The sequence below is a fragment of the Chelon labrosus genome, assembly GCF_963514085.1.
Source record: "Chelon labrosus genome assembly, chromosome: 6".
Lineage (NCBI taxonomy): Eukaryota > Metazoa > Chordata > Actinopteri > Mugiliformes > Mugilidae > Chelon > Chelon labrosus.
The window spans coordinates 3,166,136-3,188,020 of NC_140342.1; the positions used below are offsets into that span (position 1 = coordinate 3,166,136).

Sequence of the window (21,885 nt, forward strand, 5' to 3'; positions counted from 1 at the left end):
GTGAAGGGTCTCAGTCATCCAGGTCATGGTATATCCAAAAAGAGTGTAAAAAGGCAACTGGACTTGCACGTGTCCAGTTGCCTTTTTAAATTGTCCTATGTTTCGGCTATTTTCCATACCATTTCAGATTGAAATTAAAAGAAAACTCTGTTTCCACAAACTAACTTTCTCGAGGTTTAGTTAAATTTGAAAGGGAGATACAAATTTACAAATACCTGTACTACCTAAACGTTTTGAAGCTCTGGTGTTGCATTTGTGACACTCATCTCACAGCAAAGGCATGCAATTGCACCTGTGTTGTAGTGTTGCGTCGGTCGCGAATGATTCGTTCGTTTGTTCCACTCTAACAATCAGACATTTGGTCACAAACACAGGCTGGAAAAATGCACGCACATAATGTTCGGTCTTCGATATGTATTATTGCACCAGACGGAGCACCATATTTGCATTAGACCTACAGGGGAATGCATAATATAAAACAGTGTATATAATACTACATTAATACACGTCTATAAGCTCTGACTGCCAGATTTAAATATCTGAAGTTTTTAAAAGTAACAGAATTTCTGCTGTAGCTGTGATGTGTGTTTTTTTTTTTTTTGGTTTTTTTTTTTTTTAAATATATATATATATTTTTTCAATCAGTACGTTCGCGAACGTACTGCATGATTGCGAATCAGTACGAACGTACTGCAAGATTAGCGAATCAGTACGTTCGCGAACGTACTGCATGTTCGCGATTCTAGTGATCCTAGAATCTTACAGCGAATCACGAGGCCTGTGTCACTCACTCGCGTACTGCTGAACACACAGAGAGAACTGCCACTCAGGGCAGGGGACTTGGTTCACGTTTAGTAACTTTACTGCTATAATTAGCGCTGGCTTGTTGACATCCGTGTAGCACCGTGTAGTATAAACTGTGTAGAATAAAACGAGGCTAGAAGCTAACATGCTAATGTTAAACATGCTGTTATTTGACGGACACTTTCAGTGTGTATGTTAGCATGTACCTTAACATACTGGTGTTTAGCCGCAGTGGTGTTGTCATTTGTATTTTAGTAAGTTTTCTGTTGGCTGTAGGGGCCTACGTGCCACCGTGGAACATATCCGATTCAGTCCGTTGTCTGCTAATTAGTACAACGTTACTACGTCTTTGTGTCAGAATCTCCATTCATATATTTTAGTATTTAGTGCTCTAATGCTTGTGATTTGAACTTTTATTGGTCAACCATATGGACTGATGTCGCAGATCGCCGGGCTGCCGACCACAGATACGCTGAGCGGTTGCCTTGGCAACCACCGGACGTGGATGCGTGTGACATCAATCAGGGCTCCTGCTGGACGGAACGATTCGGTGAACGAATCTTTTGAACGAATCATTTTAATGAACTGATTCTAGTGATTCAGTACAGTCAAAAGAACTGCCGTGCCCATCACTACTGTGTTGATGTCAAAGAAGACTGACTCCTCAAGATGTTGAAGAAACAAGGGTAAGCGTCCGTTTTGGAAAATGATAAAAAAAAATTGACCTATGGCAGATTTGTTTTCATCTAGATGAGAAATGACAAATGCGTATTATCTCGGAATGCACTAAATAAATGTTGTCCTGGTTACCTTATTTTGTATTTCTCTGTGTGATGTAGTATATTTGACAGCGATTCCTGACGAAAAGCTCACTTTGATAAATTGTAGATATAATGCGAGTGGCTCGTAGCACTTTCGTCGTATGTCAAATTATACATTTTTTCTACTTATCAAAGTAGTTAATACATTACAGTATAGTAGTTATAACATATAACACCAACAGTTTATTGGAATGGTAAATATCACCATAATATGCTTTCTTTGATAATTATATTTTCATCCATTTTATTTAACACAGATTCTACACTTTCTGCTTATTTGGGGTGAGTAACTTCATCAGGTGTTATTCATTTATAACCTATGTGATGTGTCAGGTAAGATGCAATGCCTAACTTTGTTCCTTGTCAATACTGAGGCTATTTTCCCCGCAGAACAAAACCAAAACACTTCTTAGTGAAGACATTCTGAGCAAAGTTGATGACCTGATCAAGAATGGGATCATATATGAAGATAATGTCTCACATGGAAAAGGCTTCTGGGGTCAAGTGTGTACTGCAGTTGGGATTCTAAATAATAAAAACAATCATTACAGACTTCATAAAGCCGCCCATGTTTTTCACAAGGTGTGTATAAATATATATTATATATTAGTCTCTGATGTAAAACTGGAATCATCAGAAGTATAGACTGAAGTTTTGATTAAAATTATGTTCCTTGCTGGTTTCAGAAAGTTCCCGAATCTGTCCAGCTTGAGGCTGAAGAAAACATTCACCACTACTGGTTGGTTTAATCAACGTTTCTAGTCTCAGTATGTTACTTATGACATACACTTGTGGGTGCTATCCTCAGTTACCTTAATAGGTAACTGTAGCTGTTGGCCAAGAGCAGACATCATCAGGTGGTACATAAACTTCTTAGAGCATTTCAGCCCTCAACCACAACGCTCTTCAGTTGGTGGGCCGGCAGTAGTGGCCAACTCACCGCCCACCTGCTCCTGGCCTCCAGCTTTCCTCTTCTCTCTTACTCCAAATCCAACACGAGGCTCTCTCCGCCTCCTCCCCCATCCTGCGAGCAGCTTGTTTTTTGCTCCGCTCGTCCAGGCCCACTCAGATTGTGAAGAGCCAAAGGAGCCTGGGCCGTGCTGATACATCCAGGTCTTAAACTTGCCAGGAAGTAGAGATTTGTCAATCTTCTTCAGCCACTCCTCTGTCTGCTTCACAGCGTTGGTGACATTTATATATAAGCTACACTTGTCAAAAGAGTAGATCAAAGTGACTGCTAGATAACAGGTCAATAAGTCAGGGACCAAAAAATATCTCACAGAAAAATGACTTTGTGTTGTCTTATCAATGTTTATCTGAGAATTAGCAGCTGTCCATCTATTTTGATAAAGGTGGGGATGTCCCTAACTTATATACTAAATTGTTGTTTATCATCCTTTCAAAGCAACAGCCACAACCATCCCCATCAGCAGCACACAGCTGGGGCAGTGAACATGACACTAAGTCTCATGAGCTCAAATCACCAGAGCAAGTAAGTTATTAGTGTTAGTATTCTCATCCCTTGCGTTTTGCAGCCCGTATCATAACTGCTGAATGTTGGGTATCTTACTTTTAAAGCACCAGCCACAACCGTCCCTGTCTCCACTAAAGACGCACAACAGTTTTAACCTGACACCCCAGCAAGTTCATAAGTCACTAGACCATGACCATCACTGACCATGACTCTGAGAGTCATGAGTTCAAATCACCACAGCAATTAAGTTAAAGGTGTTTGTATTTTTATCTCTTCAGTTTAACGGCCGATAATATTAAATGCTAAGATTAAATGCATAATCTTCAGATGATGACGACTTTATCAAGATTCCACTCCCTATGGAGCCAAAATATTTCATCAATCATGGAGGGTGGGGACTTGGTTGGAGGTAATAGGGGCCGAGGGTGTAAAGAATGGAGGAGGGGAGGGTGGAGAGTTTAGGTGGATGGGTCATTGAGGGAGGGTGGAGAGTTTGATTGGCGCAGTCTCCTCTGAACAGTTGATGTAGAGAAAGCACTTTGTTCGGTTTCCATACTAGACTTTCTCTTAACTAGACGTGTACTAAGCACTATTTACAGTAGATAACACACTATACGACTATAGATAAATAACTCATACAGTCCCACTTCAAATAAACAAAGGTACTCCTTTAAGGAGTTGCGTTTACCTTGTGGGGTCCTCCATCAGTGAGATGCCTCCAGCAATGCTAACTACATTTCTTCTGTTCTCAAAGCCTCCATAACTAAGAGTCACCTAATGCAAAACAATCACACAACATATTAAGTAAATTACACAGAACAGATGAAAGGCGAAACTCGCTCAACTGCACAATGTACAGTAGGCCTCATACATATTGTTCGGCACACGTTTGAGCCAATCAGCGAAATCATTTTGTTCAAGCCAGCAATCAGTTAACTTACATTTGCCCATTTCCCAAGTTGAGAACAAGGTTCACGTGACTAAATGAGTCTCGAACCAAAAAGGTGGCCATAATCCATAAGACTAAAGCCCTATTCGCGCGGGACTAGTTTTACGTGGGGACCTCTGGTAATTTGTAATAATAGTGGAGGTTGTCTGCGATCTTAATCCCATGTGAATCGGCCATGTCTGTAATTTGTAGTAAAACTAACACCACAAATTACCTACCCTATTTCTCGTAACACAGAGGTCCTGTGATAATACTAATCCAGTGCGAGTCGGCATCTTGGTGATTTGGGGGTGCGTTTTTACTTTGTCTATACTTTTGTTTGATTCACAGCTTTTTTCTGCCTCTTGTCACTTAAGAATTATGAAGGATGTGCTGTAAATGAAAGTTTGGACAGATGTTAGATGTCGCTGACCCATTCACCCATTTAGACGGATGAAATCATTAAATCAAGCATTAATGTGTTCATCAACAAAGGCGGGGCCGATTTAAATACTGCCAGGTCGTTCGTAATTTCTTCCCCAGGTAGTCTCATAACGTTTTCTTTTTAAAAGTTTATTTTTTATTATCAATTAGAATTCACAAAGTAACTAAAGCTTTCAAAAGTGTAAATTGTCCTCTGACATGCAGTGGAGTGAAGTGGAAAGTAGCAGAGACATAAATATGCATAGTAAATTAGAGTAAAACACAGAGTTTACTTCTGTGCAAATGCACCACATGAAACACAGATGTAGGGGGGTCGTTTCTGAATCACATGACATCCCCAGGTCCCCGTGCGAATAGGGCTTATGTTACGTGATGAAAGAATCTCCCCGCTTGGCCTGCGCAGATGCCATGCCCGGTGCAGCAACATATTCCAAACCAGGCTGAACTCTGGATTCCACTTCCAGGTCTCATTTGTAGTTTTATTTCTGCACACTCGTAATAGTTATATCTTATAAAGAACTACCCGGAACACACGGAACTGTGAATACCACCAACGCATTGAACAAAAAGCGAATGAAAACTAAATGTAATTTAAGACCTACAATGCAAAATATGCTTGTATTTAAGACTTTTTAATGCCTTAAATTGGGATTATCAAATTTTAGACTTTAAGACTTTTTAAGACTCCGCAGAAACCCTGTAAAGGCAAAAGTGGAATTTCAAAGTTGAACAACAATTCACAATCAAACTGAATTACAGAGACGGCCTGTCCGGGCAGATGTTAGACTTAAATTAGGAAAACTTTTACAAACACAGTTACCTCGAGCAATGTATCTTGAAAAATTAAACAACATGAGGAGGATGTCATGGAATCTGGCTGCCAAGATGAGGCTCCTACTCCTGAGGTTCTTAAAATAATTTCAAGTGAACTACGTCAGATAACCCGTGACCACGATAATGAGACGTCTTCAAATAATGCTGCAGAAGAGAAGAAATGCTCCTGATGAAGTCCTGCAGAAAGATTTTTTACACCCAAAAGGTGTGTTGCTCTGGTCCATGAAAAGCATCCAGATCTATCAAGTAAGATGCCGCAAAGACATTGTGTACCTTGACGCAACAGGTAGTATTAAAAAAAAAAAAAAAAAAGGAGAAGGGCTCTCCTCCTTTTTATTTTTACCCCATAAAAACAGTTCTCCACTCCCTGTTTCCACATATCTCACCCGTGACCACGCCACAGCTTCAGTCACGTATTTCCTAGAAGCATTCCAAACAAATGTAGCAAGGTTCTACGGACGTAACGGAATGTGGTCCCCCATAATGCTCATGTGTGATGGGTCAATGGTTTTAATGCAGGCAATATGTTTGTCTTTTGCCAAGACAAACATCCATGACACCATTAACACTACTTCAACATTGTCACCAGGAACGCTATGAAGGCAGATTTTGGCCACATCATGAAAAATGCAAAGGACATCTGCAGGAAATAGCAAATATATCAGTTATTACTATTATTTGGGGTGAGTATGATTTATTTATTTTTTTTAAATCATACACAATATATTGTAGATTCCAAACTGGTGATGCACATTATTGGCCTCTTCACAACCACTACAAGTTTAGAAGACCAAGATGAAATGGTGCAAAGTGCAGCAGTTATCTTTTCAAGCCCATCCAGTGGGGCAAATGTGGAGAAACATTTCAACAACCTGCAGTTGTGGCTTTGAAAAAAAAAAAGAAGAATTCAGCTGGATAACGCTGAAGTCCAAAGAGAGTACAGAAGACTTGGAAGTAAATGCTAATTGTGGTTTTATTTGACCATTTACTTTGCCAAATCCCGGACGAGCCCCCAAATATGTTACAGTCTCTAAGGCTCGATAGACACATAACATATAAAAGGGACGCCAGACAAGAATTGGAGGGTCTACAAAAAGGTGTGTTTTATTTAAACTCAAAACAAGAGCAGGGGACAAACAAACTCAAAGAACCAAAAAGGACTGTAGGTGCCGGCCAAAAAGAACAAAAGAGGAACTCGGACACGGGGCCAGCCCACATAGGGCCGTAGGACCCCGACCTCATCCCGAATAATTTAAAGTACTTAAACTAAACCTAAACAACATGAACAAAAACCGAAAACAGGACTACCGGTCACCTACAATCCAAACTAAAATAATAAAGCCTACGAAGTTTTAAATACTTTGTAGGTTAAAGAAATAATCCACCTGCTTAAGGACAAAGAAACATGGACAAAACCTGCACGCCGGCGTTGTCGTGACGTGCGCCAGCGATGGTGAGAGAGAGAGCGAGAGACCCAGAGCCGCCTCCCTCGCCTCCTTATATAGTCTCCTCCCCTACCTGAGCACAAATGAGATTCAAGTGCTTAGTAGGCCAGGGGAGGAGTGACCAGGAGAAGACGGGACGAACAGCCGCACGTAACAATCACCTTTAGGCTTTTGGGATGACAGGAAAAAAACAATGATTGGGAGGGAAGACAATAAGTGAGAAGAAGCTTAAAGAAGTAATGTGTTAAGTTGTACTTAGTATGTCTTTAAAGGGTGATGGGTAAACTTCTGTGACCTTTGGCTTCTTTGAGTTGGCCAAATAAGACAAATCACTGATAAGACTCTCTGTATTATCTCTAGGACATCAAAGGAAGCAACCTCTTTGGTAAACATTACAGGGAAGTTGTTTCCAAAGCATGGTGATCCCAACCTGTACTACACCAAAGGCTTTGTTGATCACTTTACCAAGTATCTTGCTAGGTTAGTCATATTAAATTGAAACACATGCCTACATATTGTATTTGTCATCTGCCAATACAGAATCTCTTGTATTTCTATACAAAGGTGACCTTGGACGCCATGGTACCAGCCAACTATATGAAGACTACACAAAAAAATATAATGCTCTCCGAAAGACAAATAATTCAAATATCTTCACCATAAAAGATTTTTTGTAATCAATTCTTTTTGTGCTTGACTGATTTTAGTAATCGCACCAATCTTAATATGCGATTGCTTTGACATAACATTACTGAGGACAACAGGACACAGGGGATCATGGAGAAGAGCCAGTGGGATTTGAAACATTTCCAGTTAGGCAGACTCACAAGACTGGACGACTCTGTGGATCAGTACCAAACAGCCAACATAGCTCTTCGAAAGGAATATGAAGACAGCAAAAGAGTGTATCCAAAAAAGGTTTGACAATTATTATACATTAATTATGTCATAGAATACGAATACGTATATCATGTGTTTTGGGAAAATTTGTCATAATTTCCTGACTGGAAAATTATAAATAGTATGGGCAGATGGACATCAAGTTGAAAATAGGATATTAAATATCTAGATCAATTTTCTTTATCATAATCTTTTTTGCCAAAGTGAACAATCTTAATACAAGAACACGTTTATTTCGTAAAAAGGGTCAGATAAGTAGATTCACCACTAGAAGCTCAGAGTAGAACTTTTACGTAATGAAATATGATGTGACTAATACATGTTCAGCAAAGCATTTTGTTTATGTAATAATTGTTTCATAAAACTGTACAACTTTTATGCAGACGTTCCAAGTGGAGGAAGACAAATGGAAGGAGCGCAAGGAGAAAAAGAAGGGCCGTTACGTCACTGGAATCAGAAAGCCATTCCCCTTCAGAACAGCGACAGAGATGGTGTAACACAGGGGCGATTCTAGGGTCAGAGCTTTAGGGGTGCTGCCCCCCCCCCCAAGACTGGAAAGACAACAATAAATGAGAGACCACATCTTCCTTAAATGTCAAACTACTGTGTCACAAAGCAATAATTTGGTTTAAAAAAAATATATAAAAAAATTGTATTTAGTTTTTTTTTTTTTTTTTAATTATTTACAGTTTTTGTTTTTTTAAAAATTGTATTTACATTTTTTTTTTAAAAAAAATTGTATTTACAGTTTTTTTTAAAAAAAAATTGTATTTACAGTTTTTTTCAGTCGCTAACAAGCATTTGTCCAATCAGTTGTCACATTTTCAAAACTCTTAACACAATTAGCACAGCATTGGTTTTTTGTGGCCATACCATTCACACATTTCATGTCGTTTTCATACAATATGCAGTCAGTGAACACATTTCCACAATGCTTACATTTTCTTAACAGACCAGCTGTACCTTCCAACGAAATGATGGATTGTTTTTGTATTATTTACGAATGTTAAAACAACATCCCACAATAGAAAAAACAATATTCCAAACCTTAGATACAGTATAAAAACCTCTGCTTCTGCAATGATATCAGTTCAAAAACAACATATCTCAGCTGATAATACAGTTTTTTTTCCAATCGCTAACAAGCGCTTACCCATACTTCAGATACTTTTTCTAAACTCTTAACACAGAAAATTGAATAACTGACACACAGCTGATTTATGTTGGGTAAATTGGGCCAACCACAGCTGATTCCAGTCTGGCTTAGACTCAGTGGCAGGGGTTATATAGAGGACTATGAGGAGTGATGTTTTTGGAAACAGAAACAGAAAAAGACAAACACTGTAATGTCTGGACGAGGAAGAGTAAGAGCACGGGGCCCAGGGAGAAGAGCAGGCCCAGTGAGAGATGCAGTGAGAGGTGCAGGAGCAGTGAGAGGAGCAGGGCTGGGGAGAAGAGCAGGCCCAAGGAGAGGGCAAGGTAGAGGTGTAAGAATGCGTGGTGGTGGCATTCCAAGGGCTACAAGAACAGTAGTCAGTGATGAAATTCGTGCCACTATCATTGACCATGTAATCAACCACGGTCTTTCACTAAGAGAGGCTGGTGAAAGAGTGAAGCCCAATTTGAGGCGGTCAACGGCTGCCTCCATTATACGCATCTTTCAACAAACCAACAGGTAAGTATTGCATTTTACATGGGTTGTTTCTTTTCTCACTTGACATGTCAATAAGGCCATACAGTAATGCATATGTTGATTTTTTTGTCCCTCTAAAGAATGCAACGTCTTCCTCCCTCTGGGGGAAGAGGAAAGCTCCTCAATAATGATCAAGAGCTTGCCATTGTAGAAATGGTTGTAAATAATGAAATAAAACTGCATGAAATTCAAACTAGAATTGTGGAGGACCATGAGATATTTGACAATATCAATAGCATCAGCCTCACAACCATTACGTGGACATTGTCCAAACACAGAGTGTGGATGAAGCAGCTCTATACTGTTCCCTTTGAGAGGAACAGTGAGAGAGTCAAGGAGCTACGACGACAATATGTCCAGGTATAGTGTATATTCAATTCAATGTCCAGTTCTATAAGCTTTGCACCTACACAGTAATAGGTTACAGTATGGTATGATGATAATGACATGATGTACATCAACTTTGTTTCAGACAGTTATGGAATTGGAGGCCAACCAGACCCCTCATGAATTCATATACGTAGATGAGGCAGGATTCAATCGGGCCAAAAGGCGTCGACGTGGACGAAATGTAATTGGGAAAAGGGCCACAGTTGATGTGCCAGGACAGAGAGGGGCAAACATTACCATGTGTGCAGCAATTGCAAATGCAGGATTACTCCTTCACAGATGTCAGGTTGGACCCTACAATACCGAGCACCTCCTTACTTTTCTCAATGATCTCCACCAGCGCCTGGTTCCAGAGCAGGGTCAGGAGGGTGAAAACATGAGAACTTTTGTAATCACCTGGGACAATGTGGCTTTCCATCATTCACAAGCAATAACAACATGGTTTGAAGTCCACCCAAGACTGGTACGTCTCTTCCTTCCACCCTATTCACCTTTCCTCAACCCCATAGAGGAGTTCTTTTCTGCATGGAGGCGGAAGGTTTATGACCATCAGCCACATGACCAGATGTCCCTCCTTGAAGCCATGGATGCTGGCTGCAGGGACATCACAGTTGATCATTGCCAAGGGTGGATCCGACATAGCAAGCGGTTTTATCCCAGGTGCACTGCCTTGGATAATATCAGATGTGATGTTGATGAAAACATGTGGCCTAACCCTGAAGATCGCAGAGATTAGATACAGTCATTTTGTGCTTTTTTTAGTTCCCCTTTTTTTTTTAGTTCTGGGCTTTTTGCTGCTGTTTTTTTGTTCAGAATGCTCTTGTGTGTTTCATGGATAGTTTGTTCACTGTAAGTAATACTGTAAAACTTTTTCTGTTCTATCATACTGTAAACAGTATTTCAACTGTGCCCCCTGTAGTAAACAGTAAAGGATAAAAAAATGATTTGTTTTTTTACTGGAATGCTTTTGAATGTGAACATTACATGTGGACATACAGTTCCCAACCAAGAAATTTAGTGTAAAAACGGTGGATTGCATGTTTTGCATGCAAATGTACCTGTAAAACTGAAACATAAAAGTCTATGCAGTTTTTGTAATCTCAACAATAGCCAGTATTTTGAAACCTGGTGTACTTTGACTGCATGTACCTTGTGAAGTGAAAACAAGTGTTATTCTTTGACAGCATAATTTCATTTTGAGTCAGAGTTCCAGTGTTTTGGTAAAGTTAGTGTGTGCAGAGAAAGATATGTTCTGTTTTGAAATGAAGAGTTTGTATGTATTTAAAAAAATATGTTTTTGAGAAGAAAATTATCCATTTGGCCAATTGTGTTTTGTAGGCGTGAGTCTGTGTTAAGAGTTTAGAAAAAGTATCTGAAGTATGGGTAAGCGCTTGTTAGCGATTGGAAAAAAATGTAATTAGCTGATACATACTGTATAAGCTTACAGGCAGCATTAGCCTTACACCCTGGCTTTAACATCAACACATACGCACATACCAAAAGCTTACAGTTTTTCTCAATTGCTAAAACACAATTTCTGAAACCTTGCTCCATTTTCTCAAAACCTTAAACAGATATACTGATTCTCGTAATATATGACTTTATTCTCTTAAATAACGACTTTATTCTCATAAATTACGACTTTATTCTCATAAATAACGACTTTATTCTCGTAATATATGACTTTATTCTCATAAATAACGACTTTATTCTCGTAATATATGACTTTATTCTCATAAATTATGACTTTATTCTCGTAAATTACGACTTTATTCTCGAAGTTTGTGATTTTTTTTTCCCCTTAATGTGGCCCTAATACTCCGTCGTAGGAGAAGCTGTCATTAAGTTTATGTTAAATTAGTTCAGCCACGTTATCAATTAAAATTTCCCTGTGACCTAGAACTTTAAATTGCAGGAGACTAGCAGCAGATGGCGACAGAAAACACTGAATAACCATCATCAGAAGGGAGCCGTAGTGAACTTTTAGGTTGGATATTCGACAGATATTCACTCCGGATCCAGCGATGTGACAAAACCATGTTATATTCAATATCTTCACGTCTACATAAACACGTTTTGATGTGTGGTTTGTAATTAATTTATTTTAACCTAATATCTGAAAAGAAGATAATTGCATTTTTATAGCTTAGCTTCTACGTCACGTGATCCACAGACAACAAACGTACCCCAAATTGTACCACTACACTGGACAAATAAGGCACACCTCTTTGTATCGGATTCAAGGTATTCTTCTTTTACTTTTAGGTAAAAATCCTAATTATTGTTATCTTTTAATAGAAAACTCGGTAGTTTTATCAATAGCTTTCATGTAATGTGTCCACACTTGTGCCGAATGGTACTACTACACTGGACAAATATGACAGACTTCTTGCATTACAGCTGGCATCCTTCAAAAAAAAGTTGAAATCTCTTTTCAACGACAGCTCATTGTCGTATTTCCTACTCAGAGCGGTAGTTTGTGAACGCAGCAGGCGCGTTGAAGCGTGGTTCCATGGTGTAATGGTTAGCACTCTGGACTCTGAATCCAGCGATCCGAGTTCAAATCTCGGTGGGACCTTAATTTATGGCCAGTCCTTAACATATGTCTGCATTTCCGTAGTAATGGTGTAAAGTGACGACATAAGACACTGTTTATTGATCCCACGTATGGAACATGTTTATTAACACAGATTACAATTTGATGGACTCTCAGTCCAGCTCAAATTTCGGAATTGCATTATGTCTTACAAAACAGTCTAACCAGCGTCACACTGGAGAAGGTGTCATTAAATTAATGTTAAGCTAGTTCAGCCACGTTATCAGTTCAAATTTCCCTGTAGCCTAGAATTGCAGATGATTGTCACTAGATGACAGAAAAAAAAACAAAAAAAAAAGAAAAAAAACTTATGCTTCTGTACTAGAGAGAAAAGTTGCCGGAGTCAAATTCCTTGTATGTGTCATACTTGGCCATTAAAGCTGATTCTGATTCTGATTCTGATTCTGAAAACACTGAATAACCATCACTAGAAGAAAGAAAATCTGTACATGCTGTACAATCTGTTGCTAAATATTCGAGTATCAGGGGAGAGGGGCAACATACAGAATGAAGCACACTTGTCTATAAAATGTTGGCATACCAAGTATACGAAAGTAATCTTGTATGACAAAGGATTGTGGACCGTCTGCGTGGTTGTCCTTTAGCTCATAAATATTGTCGGTCTTACTGTACGGTCTTCAAATGATTTGTGAAGAGCTGCTGGACAAAGACTGAGAGGCTGAAGAAGAGTTTCTACCCACATGCCATCCGCCTGCTCAACTCTGAGCCTTAACCGGACTTAAATACCACTGCACCACTGCACTTTACACACATATAGCTGCTCAATACTGTAAATGTGTATATATACAAACTACCCCCCCTCTAAGTTTACACTCGAGTTTCACCGTGTATATTTTATTCTACTTTTCTGGAAATTGCAATTACTACTGTTTTACTGTAGTACTTATTTTTTTATTTTATTATTCTTTTACTACTGGCTGCAGGTACAAGAATACATTTCACTGTGCATTGTACTATGTATAACTGTGCATGTGACAAATAAAACCTATCTATCTATCTATCTGATTATTCTGTTGATAGTAATCTTTGACGGTTTTGCGGGACACTTTTAATTTGAAGTAAAATAAACTTACCGGAAGTAGGGTCGGAGCACCTCGGAAGCGGAACAAGGAATTGATGTGTTGCGCGAGACCGTGTGGAGAATCCTAACATTTTTGTTTTTTTTGTACTACAATCAAACACCGACAAATCATTCCACGGTGTCGACTCTATTTTCCAAGATGTTTAATAGACAGACAAGCCTTTGGATGGGTGATGTACGTTTGAAATCTTGTGTTTCTTTCAGTGTGTTGGGGTTAGCTTAACTATGCTTCCTTGTTGCTAGCTATGTTAGCCCGGAACATATAGTTGTAACCCATTTTAGAAAGTCGGACTAAACCTTGTTTCAAGTATATACTTGGAATGACCCGGTGCAGGATCTCACAGTAACGCCAAATATTGACACATTCGTGGTCAAATGGTTCGCCAAACATTGTCTGTTCCTACTATACTGGTTCTAAGCTCATCGGTGTAGCGTAGCATACGCTAGCTTCCCAATTGACTTATTACGAGCTGGTTTAAGTTCATATACAATGCTTTAAAACATTGCAACTTCGTGTATTACGCAGCTTTCAAAACAAGATGAAATACCCCATCTTAAACTTGGCACAGGCCAAGAACGCATAATAGCTTGGCGAAAGACCGTTCACGTTAAATTCGAGTCAAGTTTAGCTTCCCCAGAGCACATTCTATCGGCGTGTCAAAACACGGCAAATAAAGCAGCTCAGAGCTAACATGGCTAATCGTCTGAGTGGTCTTAAGAACAATAACTCAGTGAGTCAGAACGTTTTCTCATTTTCGGCTTTGTATAGCCCTCGAACGTAATATTCAAATAATGGTTTGAAAGTTAACAGGTAACAAATGGTTAGAGTAAACCAGTGCTAACTAACTAAGTAGCAGTAACGAGTGTAACCGTTACTGACTAGCATGACTGACATGACTAGGGTCTGTTAACCTCTGCTCTGGGGGTTTCAGGCCAGGTTTTGTAAAGCGTCTGGAGACGATTTGTATTGTTATTGATGCTATATAAATAAAACTGAATTGAATTGAATTGAATTGAACCTGGCTCAGGTCACCCTAACACCCACAGATGTTCCTATTTAAACCCCAAGTCCCCATCAGTCCTTTAGAACCGAAGAAGCTACTTGGACGTCTTCAAGAAAGTCCAGTTGCCCTTGTTTTAGCTTGGACAAACCATGACCTAGAGATGATGGTGAACTTTCACATTTGGTCATTGTTTTATACAGTTTTTACATTGCAAGTTTGTGTGCATATTATGAAGTCTCCGGAAGCCTATATCAAAGTAATTATGTTAAGTTAAAAGTGTAATTATACGATAACAGTATAATTGTCGACATGGTGTTTGTGTCAGTTGAGTAAAACAAACAACAACAACAAAAAAAAAATAATACAATCAAATTTTCATTTATACTTGTATCAGCATGGCCATATTGAAATGAAAATTTGAAAAACGTTATGCCCCTCTGGTTAAAGTTGAATGGGTGGCATGTAATGTTTTCTTTCCACTCGTGTGTAGCTGGACCCGTACATGGACGAGAACTTCATCAAGCAGGCCTTTAGCGCTATGGGAGAGTCACCGTTTGGAGTGAAGATCATTACTCACAGGATAACAGGGTAGGGTGTACTCAGCCTCTGTGTCTGATCTTTGCAGACTATTTTCTTCACATATGTTGTCTTTTTGAAGCAGCCAAAAGTCTCAGTGTTGTGGCTGTCATTACTTCAGAGTCAGAAGTGGTGTTTAATTTGATCACAATGAATACTAGCTCAACCAGCGCTCAGTATCAAGCTGGTGTCCTGTCCACAGTAACTACTTTACACTCTTTTGCTTGCTTTATGACAGAGTGACTGTGTTGTCTGTTAGATACTGTAAGTGCTGTAATTTAGAGTTTGTAGAAGACGATTTCTCGCCGTTTGGCCCTAACATTTCTGTCCCCTCTTGCAGCGGTTCAGCAGGATACTGTTTTGTGGAGCTGGCAGATGAAGCAAGTGTGGACCGCTGCGTTCAAAAACTCAACGGAAAACTGGTCCCTGGATCAAACCCGGTCAGTTCCATTATGTAACTGCAAAATACTTTTATACTCATATCAATGTTGTAAGCCTTGCAGCAATATGTGTAATTATCGTTTCTCCATAAATATACAGATATTATTGACAATTTAATACCGCCCTCCTTCTTTTTTTTCCCAGTATTAGACTTGTGTTATCAAGCAGTATTTTATTGTTTGACTGTGGATAGTGGAGCTCAACTAGTCTTGGTCCTGCTTTATATCAGAAACACCACTGTGTTGTATACTTCTACTTCTGTATGACACCAGGTTGTCATTTTGCTTTTTAAACACACCAGATTCTTGTTAAGATATTGGATAAATGTGCCAGATCTATTGCTAGATCTATTGCTATTTGCTGTTAGTGCTGTCACTATTTCTACTTTCCCAGTCAGTTTAAACTGGCTTTATAAAGAAGCAAAGTGTTGGTCTGGTGATGTAAAGAAAACATGAAAATGTAAAAACGTGCTGTGTGAAGCTGTGAGCTTTAGCTGCTTGCTACCCGACTTGAAACGCTGCTGCCCCCGTGGCCCGGCCAAGCTACTGGGCTCCCCTGTTCACCGGCCTGTATGTGCTGCTGAAGGTGGCTAAGAGGCTGCTTGTACATGAATGTACTTTGTTTGACGCTGGTGAATAGAGTCTCTGGTAGGAACTAACTGAGGAATGGGCTAAAGGCTGTTCTGGGTGGTGGAGGTATGTAAACCCAAATAACAACAACCATAATAACTCCACTCTTTATTTCCAGCAATATCAGTGCTATACTACATGTCCTAGGTGTGTTAGGTTGGCTAAGTGTGTGTGTTTTCTCTCTCCCTGTGCAGCCCCGGAAGTTTAAGCTAAACTATGCCACCTACGGGAAACGGCCAGAGGCAGGGTAAGATGGGATTTGTACTTGACTGTTATTGTGTGCTTTTTAACTGTTCAGTGTGAGTTTGACTATATTATTTGTAACTGCTCCTTTTAAAAAGTGAGAAAACTTACTGTTAAAATGTAATTAGGTGATCTAAAGCTGCATGCTGTTATATGCTGTTATTATTGCTTTAAAATATCAAGCTTCTGCTAGACTTTTTGTTTAACATAACTCTGGGATTTTTGCTAAACGTGGCTATGGAGCTGTATTTCTATTAGCCGACACCGATCACAGGATCTGCCTAAAGCCAACTCAATTAGCTTATTTTGACTCATTTCTGTGAGTAGTTTCAATAAGGAGTAAAATATCACTACAATGTGTTTATTTTATTCATCAGTTACTCAACTTGCATAGTTTTTGTAACACTGGAAAACAGAAAAATGTTACCTTTTGGAATGTTTTTTTCTAAATTAAAAGAAAAAATACAAAACTGTAAAATGTTTGAAAATGTGAATGGAAATTAAATGCTACCGATGCCACTAAAATAAATTCTAGTAGGCTGATGGAAAGAACAAAAAGAGACGTTCTTTATGAACTTCTTTTCGTCCTTAGCATGACTGGCGGTGCTGAAAAGTCATTCGCTGTCTACACCTGCACGGTGCACAGAGTTAGACCCGCGGTGCTTGCGCCAGAGTGGAAATGCAACTTTTGTTGTCTTGTCAGAAAAGGACCCAGTTGGTGGCATTTCGCTGTGGACCAGAGGCCGATTTGTTCTGCTGCTCTGGTCCAGTGGGCAGGACATCACAATGTTGACCATGTATCGGTGGGCTATTTTGGGAGTGCGCTGAGAAATTGTTTTGCGATCCATGTGTCATCAGATCTGCTGCTTTGTTCAACTGTAATCAAGCTGGCCACTCAAACTGTTTAGATGGCATATCAGCTGCCAATGATCGGTGTATTAGAACACCTTTACTGTGCTCATTGAATAAAAGACAGAAACTCCCTGTTTTGTCTGGTTGTGAGTGCACCTGTAAAGTAGCAGAAACCCTTTACAAAGTGTGTACAAAGTAAAAAAAAAAAACTTGATCAATGTTTTTGCTCCTTCCAGGCCGGAGTTCTCAGTGTTCGTGGGCGACCTGGCCTCTGAGGTGGACGACTTTCAGCTGCATCAAGTTTTTAAGAAATACCCTTCCTGCAAAGGAGCCAAAGTAGTCACTGACCAGTATGGATACTCAAGGTATGTCAGCTCCTAGAGGTGGATAGGGCAGCAGTGTGACTTGAAAAGCATTTAAGTATTGTTAGAAACATAATAATGTCTAAAATGTCTTTCTTGTCTTCTGTGGTCTGATAATTATTTGCATAGCAGTGTTGTGGACGTTGACCTCCAGTGCTTCTTCATCTATTTTCGAAAAAAGGCTGAAGAAATGTTTTTCTTGCCGTCTTATGCTAAAACTATTGTTTTCCCCATATAGGCTAAGCAAGAGCAACTCACAATTCAAGTGATGCTACCTCATGTTAAAAGTAAAACAACAAGTTTCAGTTCTACCATAATAATACCCATTATATTCTGTTTCTCATTATAAGTGGCTATTAAATGCCAAGTGTAGAGTGTGTGTTGGTGGGTAGAGGAGGCGTAACTGTCGTTTGACTTACAGAGGCTATGGCTTTGTCAAGTTCGGGGAGGAGAGCGAGCAGAAGAAGGCGATCGAGGAGTGCCAGGGTACGATGCTGGGCGGAAAGCCACTCAGACTCAGTATTGCTGTAGCAAAGAGGTAAGATACAGAAGTGCGTAGACTGCGTGTTTTCTACTAAGATTTTTCTACAGTTCTACAGTTTTCTACAGAAAGCGCCAAAGAAAACACTACTAGAGACACAAGTAGATTTCTGGTCTTGATAAGATAAGAAATCCAGACAGAAGACCACCATAGATGATGTTTAAAATATACATTACACATTTTATTTATTGAGTGTGTTTTTGGTGCTTTTTGATTATTTGTATTGTAGCTTTTTTTAAGTGAGAACTGTGAACTTGCACATGGAAGTCCCATCTGCTGCATTTAATGTGTGTCTTTGCATCCAGGAGCTTGTGAGGGTCAGTGTAACGGAACTATCTGTGAGCATCCCGACAAATTCCCACACTAATGAAATGCTTTTTCACATCAACGCTGCACTGTCCCAGTCTGACACACACTTGGAACAGTCTGATCTTATATAACGTTACATAGTCTGAAGGCGTCTAGAACTGGAGGCTGTGATGCATTGACTACAGAGGGAATGTGTCCAGACCAGCAGTAAAAACATTTTCCTGTTACCTGTCATTTTTGAGCCATATCACTACTATACTCACACTCTTACGTTTTAAAATATATCATGTGTGGATCTAAAGATCCTTAAGATGGAGGACAAGTGTTGTTCAGAAATATTAAAACATTAGTCAGTTGCACAGTTGCAGTGAATGATTTGAAACACTACTATTTTGAATCAACGCCACATATACAGATCTGCCCTTCACGAATATTAAAGACCTGTTGTTGTACGTCTGTGTTACAGCCAGAAGATGACCAGCTACCATGGGAGCCAGGGCCAGAATTACAATAGCAGCTACAGCCAGACTCAATCCAATTACTATGGCAGCCATACCAGCGGAGGGCAAGGGGGCTATTACCCCCAATGGGGGGGGTATGACCAGTACGGTGGATACAACAGCAGCGGATATAACAGCAGTTACAACAGCAGCTACAACAGTGGCTACAACTACAACTATGCTCCCTATGGATACCCTCCACCAGGCCACATGATGCCACCTCCTCCTGTGGGGATGCCACCCATGTCTGCTGACATGTCAGGAGCTGTAGAGGTGAGGGAAATACCGTCACTCTTGTATTAACATCTTGGGAAATGTGCTCATCTGCTGCTTGTTTAAGATCATCTGTTTTATGTGTGTGAGAGTACAGACTGGTCCAAGATACTTTTATCGTCTCAGATTGTGTCAGACATTCACATGAATCCTGACATGCCAGAAAACAAAACTATACACAACAGTTGTTTGCTGTGTGTCTTTCAAATTGTTGGTAGCCATCTTCATTTGCTTGTACGTTAAGCCCAACCTAAAGATGAAACTGAAAGCGTGTTTACATGCACATTAGAAATGGAGTTACACAGGAGGTTGTTACGCTTGTGTTCATGCATTGCAGTGACTTTACTGTAAATCCCTGAATGTCTGCTGCAAATTTAGATTTCTCCTCATTGTATTTTTTATATAAATTATTATTTGTGTACAGTATGTATTTGTGCATACATCTGCACTAATTGAGACAATATAAGTATATCTGACCAAGTCCAACTGAACATGCAGTATATGCTAGCCTCTTGACTTGGACATGTACCTTTTATAGGCTAGATTTTTAACCTTCTTTGGGCAAGTTTAGTGTGTGAAAAACTTCTTTTAATGTGTCATGTCATTCTCCAGCAGAGCCACGAGGAAGCAGAAGATGTAGAAGACGATAATGTAGAAGGTGAGACTTTGTTTGCATTGGAATAAAAACTCTTTCAGTATAAAAATCCACTGTCTGCTAGAGAAAGTACACAGCAACTCAGGAACAGTGTGTTAAAACTTCAAAACTCTGTGTCACACGTTCCCCTCTAAGGATCTAGTGTGTTTTGTAGCACATCAGAACATTTCACTGTTGATAATGAACAGTATGACAGCTGAATTGGTCATTTTAGGTACTGTTGCAAGCATGCAGTCAAGCACAAGACTGATTCTCCTCATTTTCTGATCTGTGGTTGTGCTTGGTGGTGTTTTACAGAGCCCATCCCTGAGTGTGACGTGGAGATGTGGAACAAGGATTTTATGCAGCGCAGCGAGGAGCTCTACGATGCCATGATGAACTGTCACTGGGAGCCCCTGGACTCTGTTGACTCCCCTATCTCATCTCTCTCTTGATAACTTCTCTTTTCCTCTCCTGCTCCCTCCCTCTCCTCAGATATTTCATTTTTTTTAATGATTTTGTACTCCCAGAATCTAACACCACATTAACACTTCACAAAGGCCAGCTCGAGTGTCTTGGTACATACCCACAGCTGACAGTACATACAGATGTACTTGTTACTCTTTAAATATTAAATTCACACAGACATTGACTTAACTGTAATCTTTACCATGTTGGTAATAATCAGTGAAGTCACGGTTTAGTCCATACTGTCTCCATACACCAGGTCTAAAAGAATAAAGTACTGAAGCTGACTGGCACAGAAAAGCTGTAGAATGTTGTGCCAGTATTTCGCCATTGAATGATGTCAGCCATTTATTTTTGTTGGGCTGTGTTGTAATGACCAACAGAAGCTAGCTTAGCTCATTCAATATGGCCCTTGACTGGTTAAAAAGAGATTGTCTTCTGAAGACAAAAATAAAAACTATGCCTTTATTGTCTTTTGTCATGTACTTCCTGTCAGTCCAGGATGGCCATTAGCATTCATGTGTACATACAGGATATCGGTCTTTCTTGTTTTAATGAAGGATTTTCCTCTGTTTTTTTGTTTTTAAATTTTCTGATAGATTTAATGAATTGTATGTTGGTGTAGTGAGCAGTGTGGGAAGATGATCATACCAAGTTTACCCAAGGGGAGTCATCCAGAAATGTAATTTATCTGTTTTCCAGACAAGAAGCTGTGTCTTTTTATGAAACTGGTGAGAAACTGTATGAAAGGATTTTGTGGTAGAATTTATTTTCTGCTGTTTGATGGCTGAAAGATAACTATATATTTTCTTTCTGGAGAAGTTTTATCAATAAAACAGATTTAGAAGGAATATGGTCTCTTGAACATGAGTCTGTGTGGCACTGTCACTCAGCATGTTGGTTGTGAACATCAACATCTTCTCATAGGTGTACATGTGAGTGTGAATGGTTGTCTGTCTCTCTGTGTTATGGAATGAATTTACTATCATAATGCAAGAGCATTTTAAATTGATTCGAGGGCAGAATTGATCGATTTCATTCTCAGATTTTGTGATATTATCTCTCAAAACTCTGCTCTCGCTCTCAAATTTGCTCTGCGCTCTCAAATTTGCTCTGCGCGTGCTCAAACTGTGTCCACGCACTCGGTTACGATGCTGCTCGCGCAGATTTCCTGCGCTCAATCTCCAGCTCTCCCTCTGGCTCTCACGGAACATGTGCGCTCACGAAACTCTGCTCTGCTCGCGGATGTTTGGTGTATCAACGCTGTCAACCAATAGAAGGCCGGCTGGTAGTGACCAATCAGATGATCCCTGTTTGTATACGGGTGCGTTGGCTGTTTTTCGAGGAGCGTCGCATACGGGCGGGCACTCTTTCAACAGGTTTCATTCACTCCCTACCCCCGGGGCAGTAATAAATGTGATTTCTTTTATTTGTTGGACCACTGTTCGAATAAAATATCATTCAACACATACAAGAGCGTCCGAGCTTCTCATTAAAATGGCTATATTGTATAATAACAGCCGCATCGAACACTGTTCTTTGCGGTGTGCTGGTGCAGAAAACAATGTCACCATCCTGAAGCTAGCGGGACGGGCGAAATGGATCGGCGGCAAAGCCAAAGT

General features: G+C 39.8%; 1 protein-coding gene across 2 annotated transcripts; it reads left to right on the plus strand.

Annotated features, from left to right (window-relative positions):
- The first annotated feature begins 13,400 nt into the window (after window positions 1-13,400).
- On the plus strand, window positions 13,401-21,114 carry trnau1apb (tRNA selenocysteine 1 associated protein 1b). 2 transcript variants are annotated; one of them, XM_084546701.1, is made up of 9 exons: window positions 13,401-13,606; window positions 14,926-15,023; window positions 15,352-15,451; window positions 16,276-16,328; window positions 17,413-17,541; window positions 17,960-18,076; window positions 18,855-19,161; window positions 19,777-19,819; window positions 20,114-21,114. In XM_084546701.1, exons 1-9 carry the CDS (start codon window positions 13,571-13,573, stop codon window positions 20,248-20,250), a joined length of 1,020 nt encoding a protein of 339 aa, XP_084402827.1. In that variant the 5' UTR covers window positions 13,401-13,570; the 3' UTR covers window positions 20,251-21,114. The 2 variants fall into 2 exon arrangements, with proteins under 2 accessions (XP_084402827.1, XP_084402826.1); XM_084546700.1 differs by having other exon boundaries at window positions 13,402-13,606; window positions 19,774-19,819.
- The last annotated feature ends 771 nt before the right edge of the window (window positions 21,115-21,885 follow it).

Bases quoted from the DNA above. Each gene is read 5' to 3' on its own strand.
- trnau1apb (XM_084546700.1), top strand. From the start codon at position 13,571: ATGTTTAATAGACAGACAAGCCTTTGGATGGGTGAT. The intron at 15,452-16,275 runs GTCAGTTCCATT...CTCCCTGTGCAG, and splicing joins TGGTCCCTGGATCAAACCCG to CCCCGGAAGTTTAAGCTAAA. The intron at 17,542-17,959 runs GTATGTCAGCTC...TTTGACTTACAG, and splicing joins GACCAGTATGGATACTCAAG to AGGCTATGGCTTTGTCAAGT.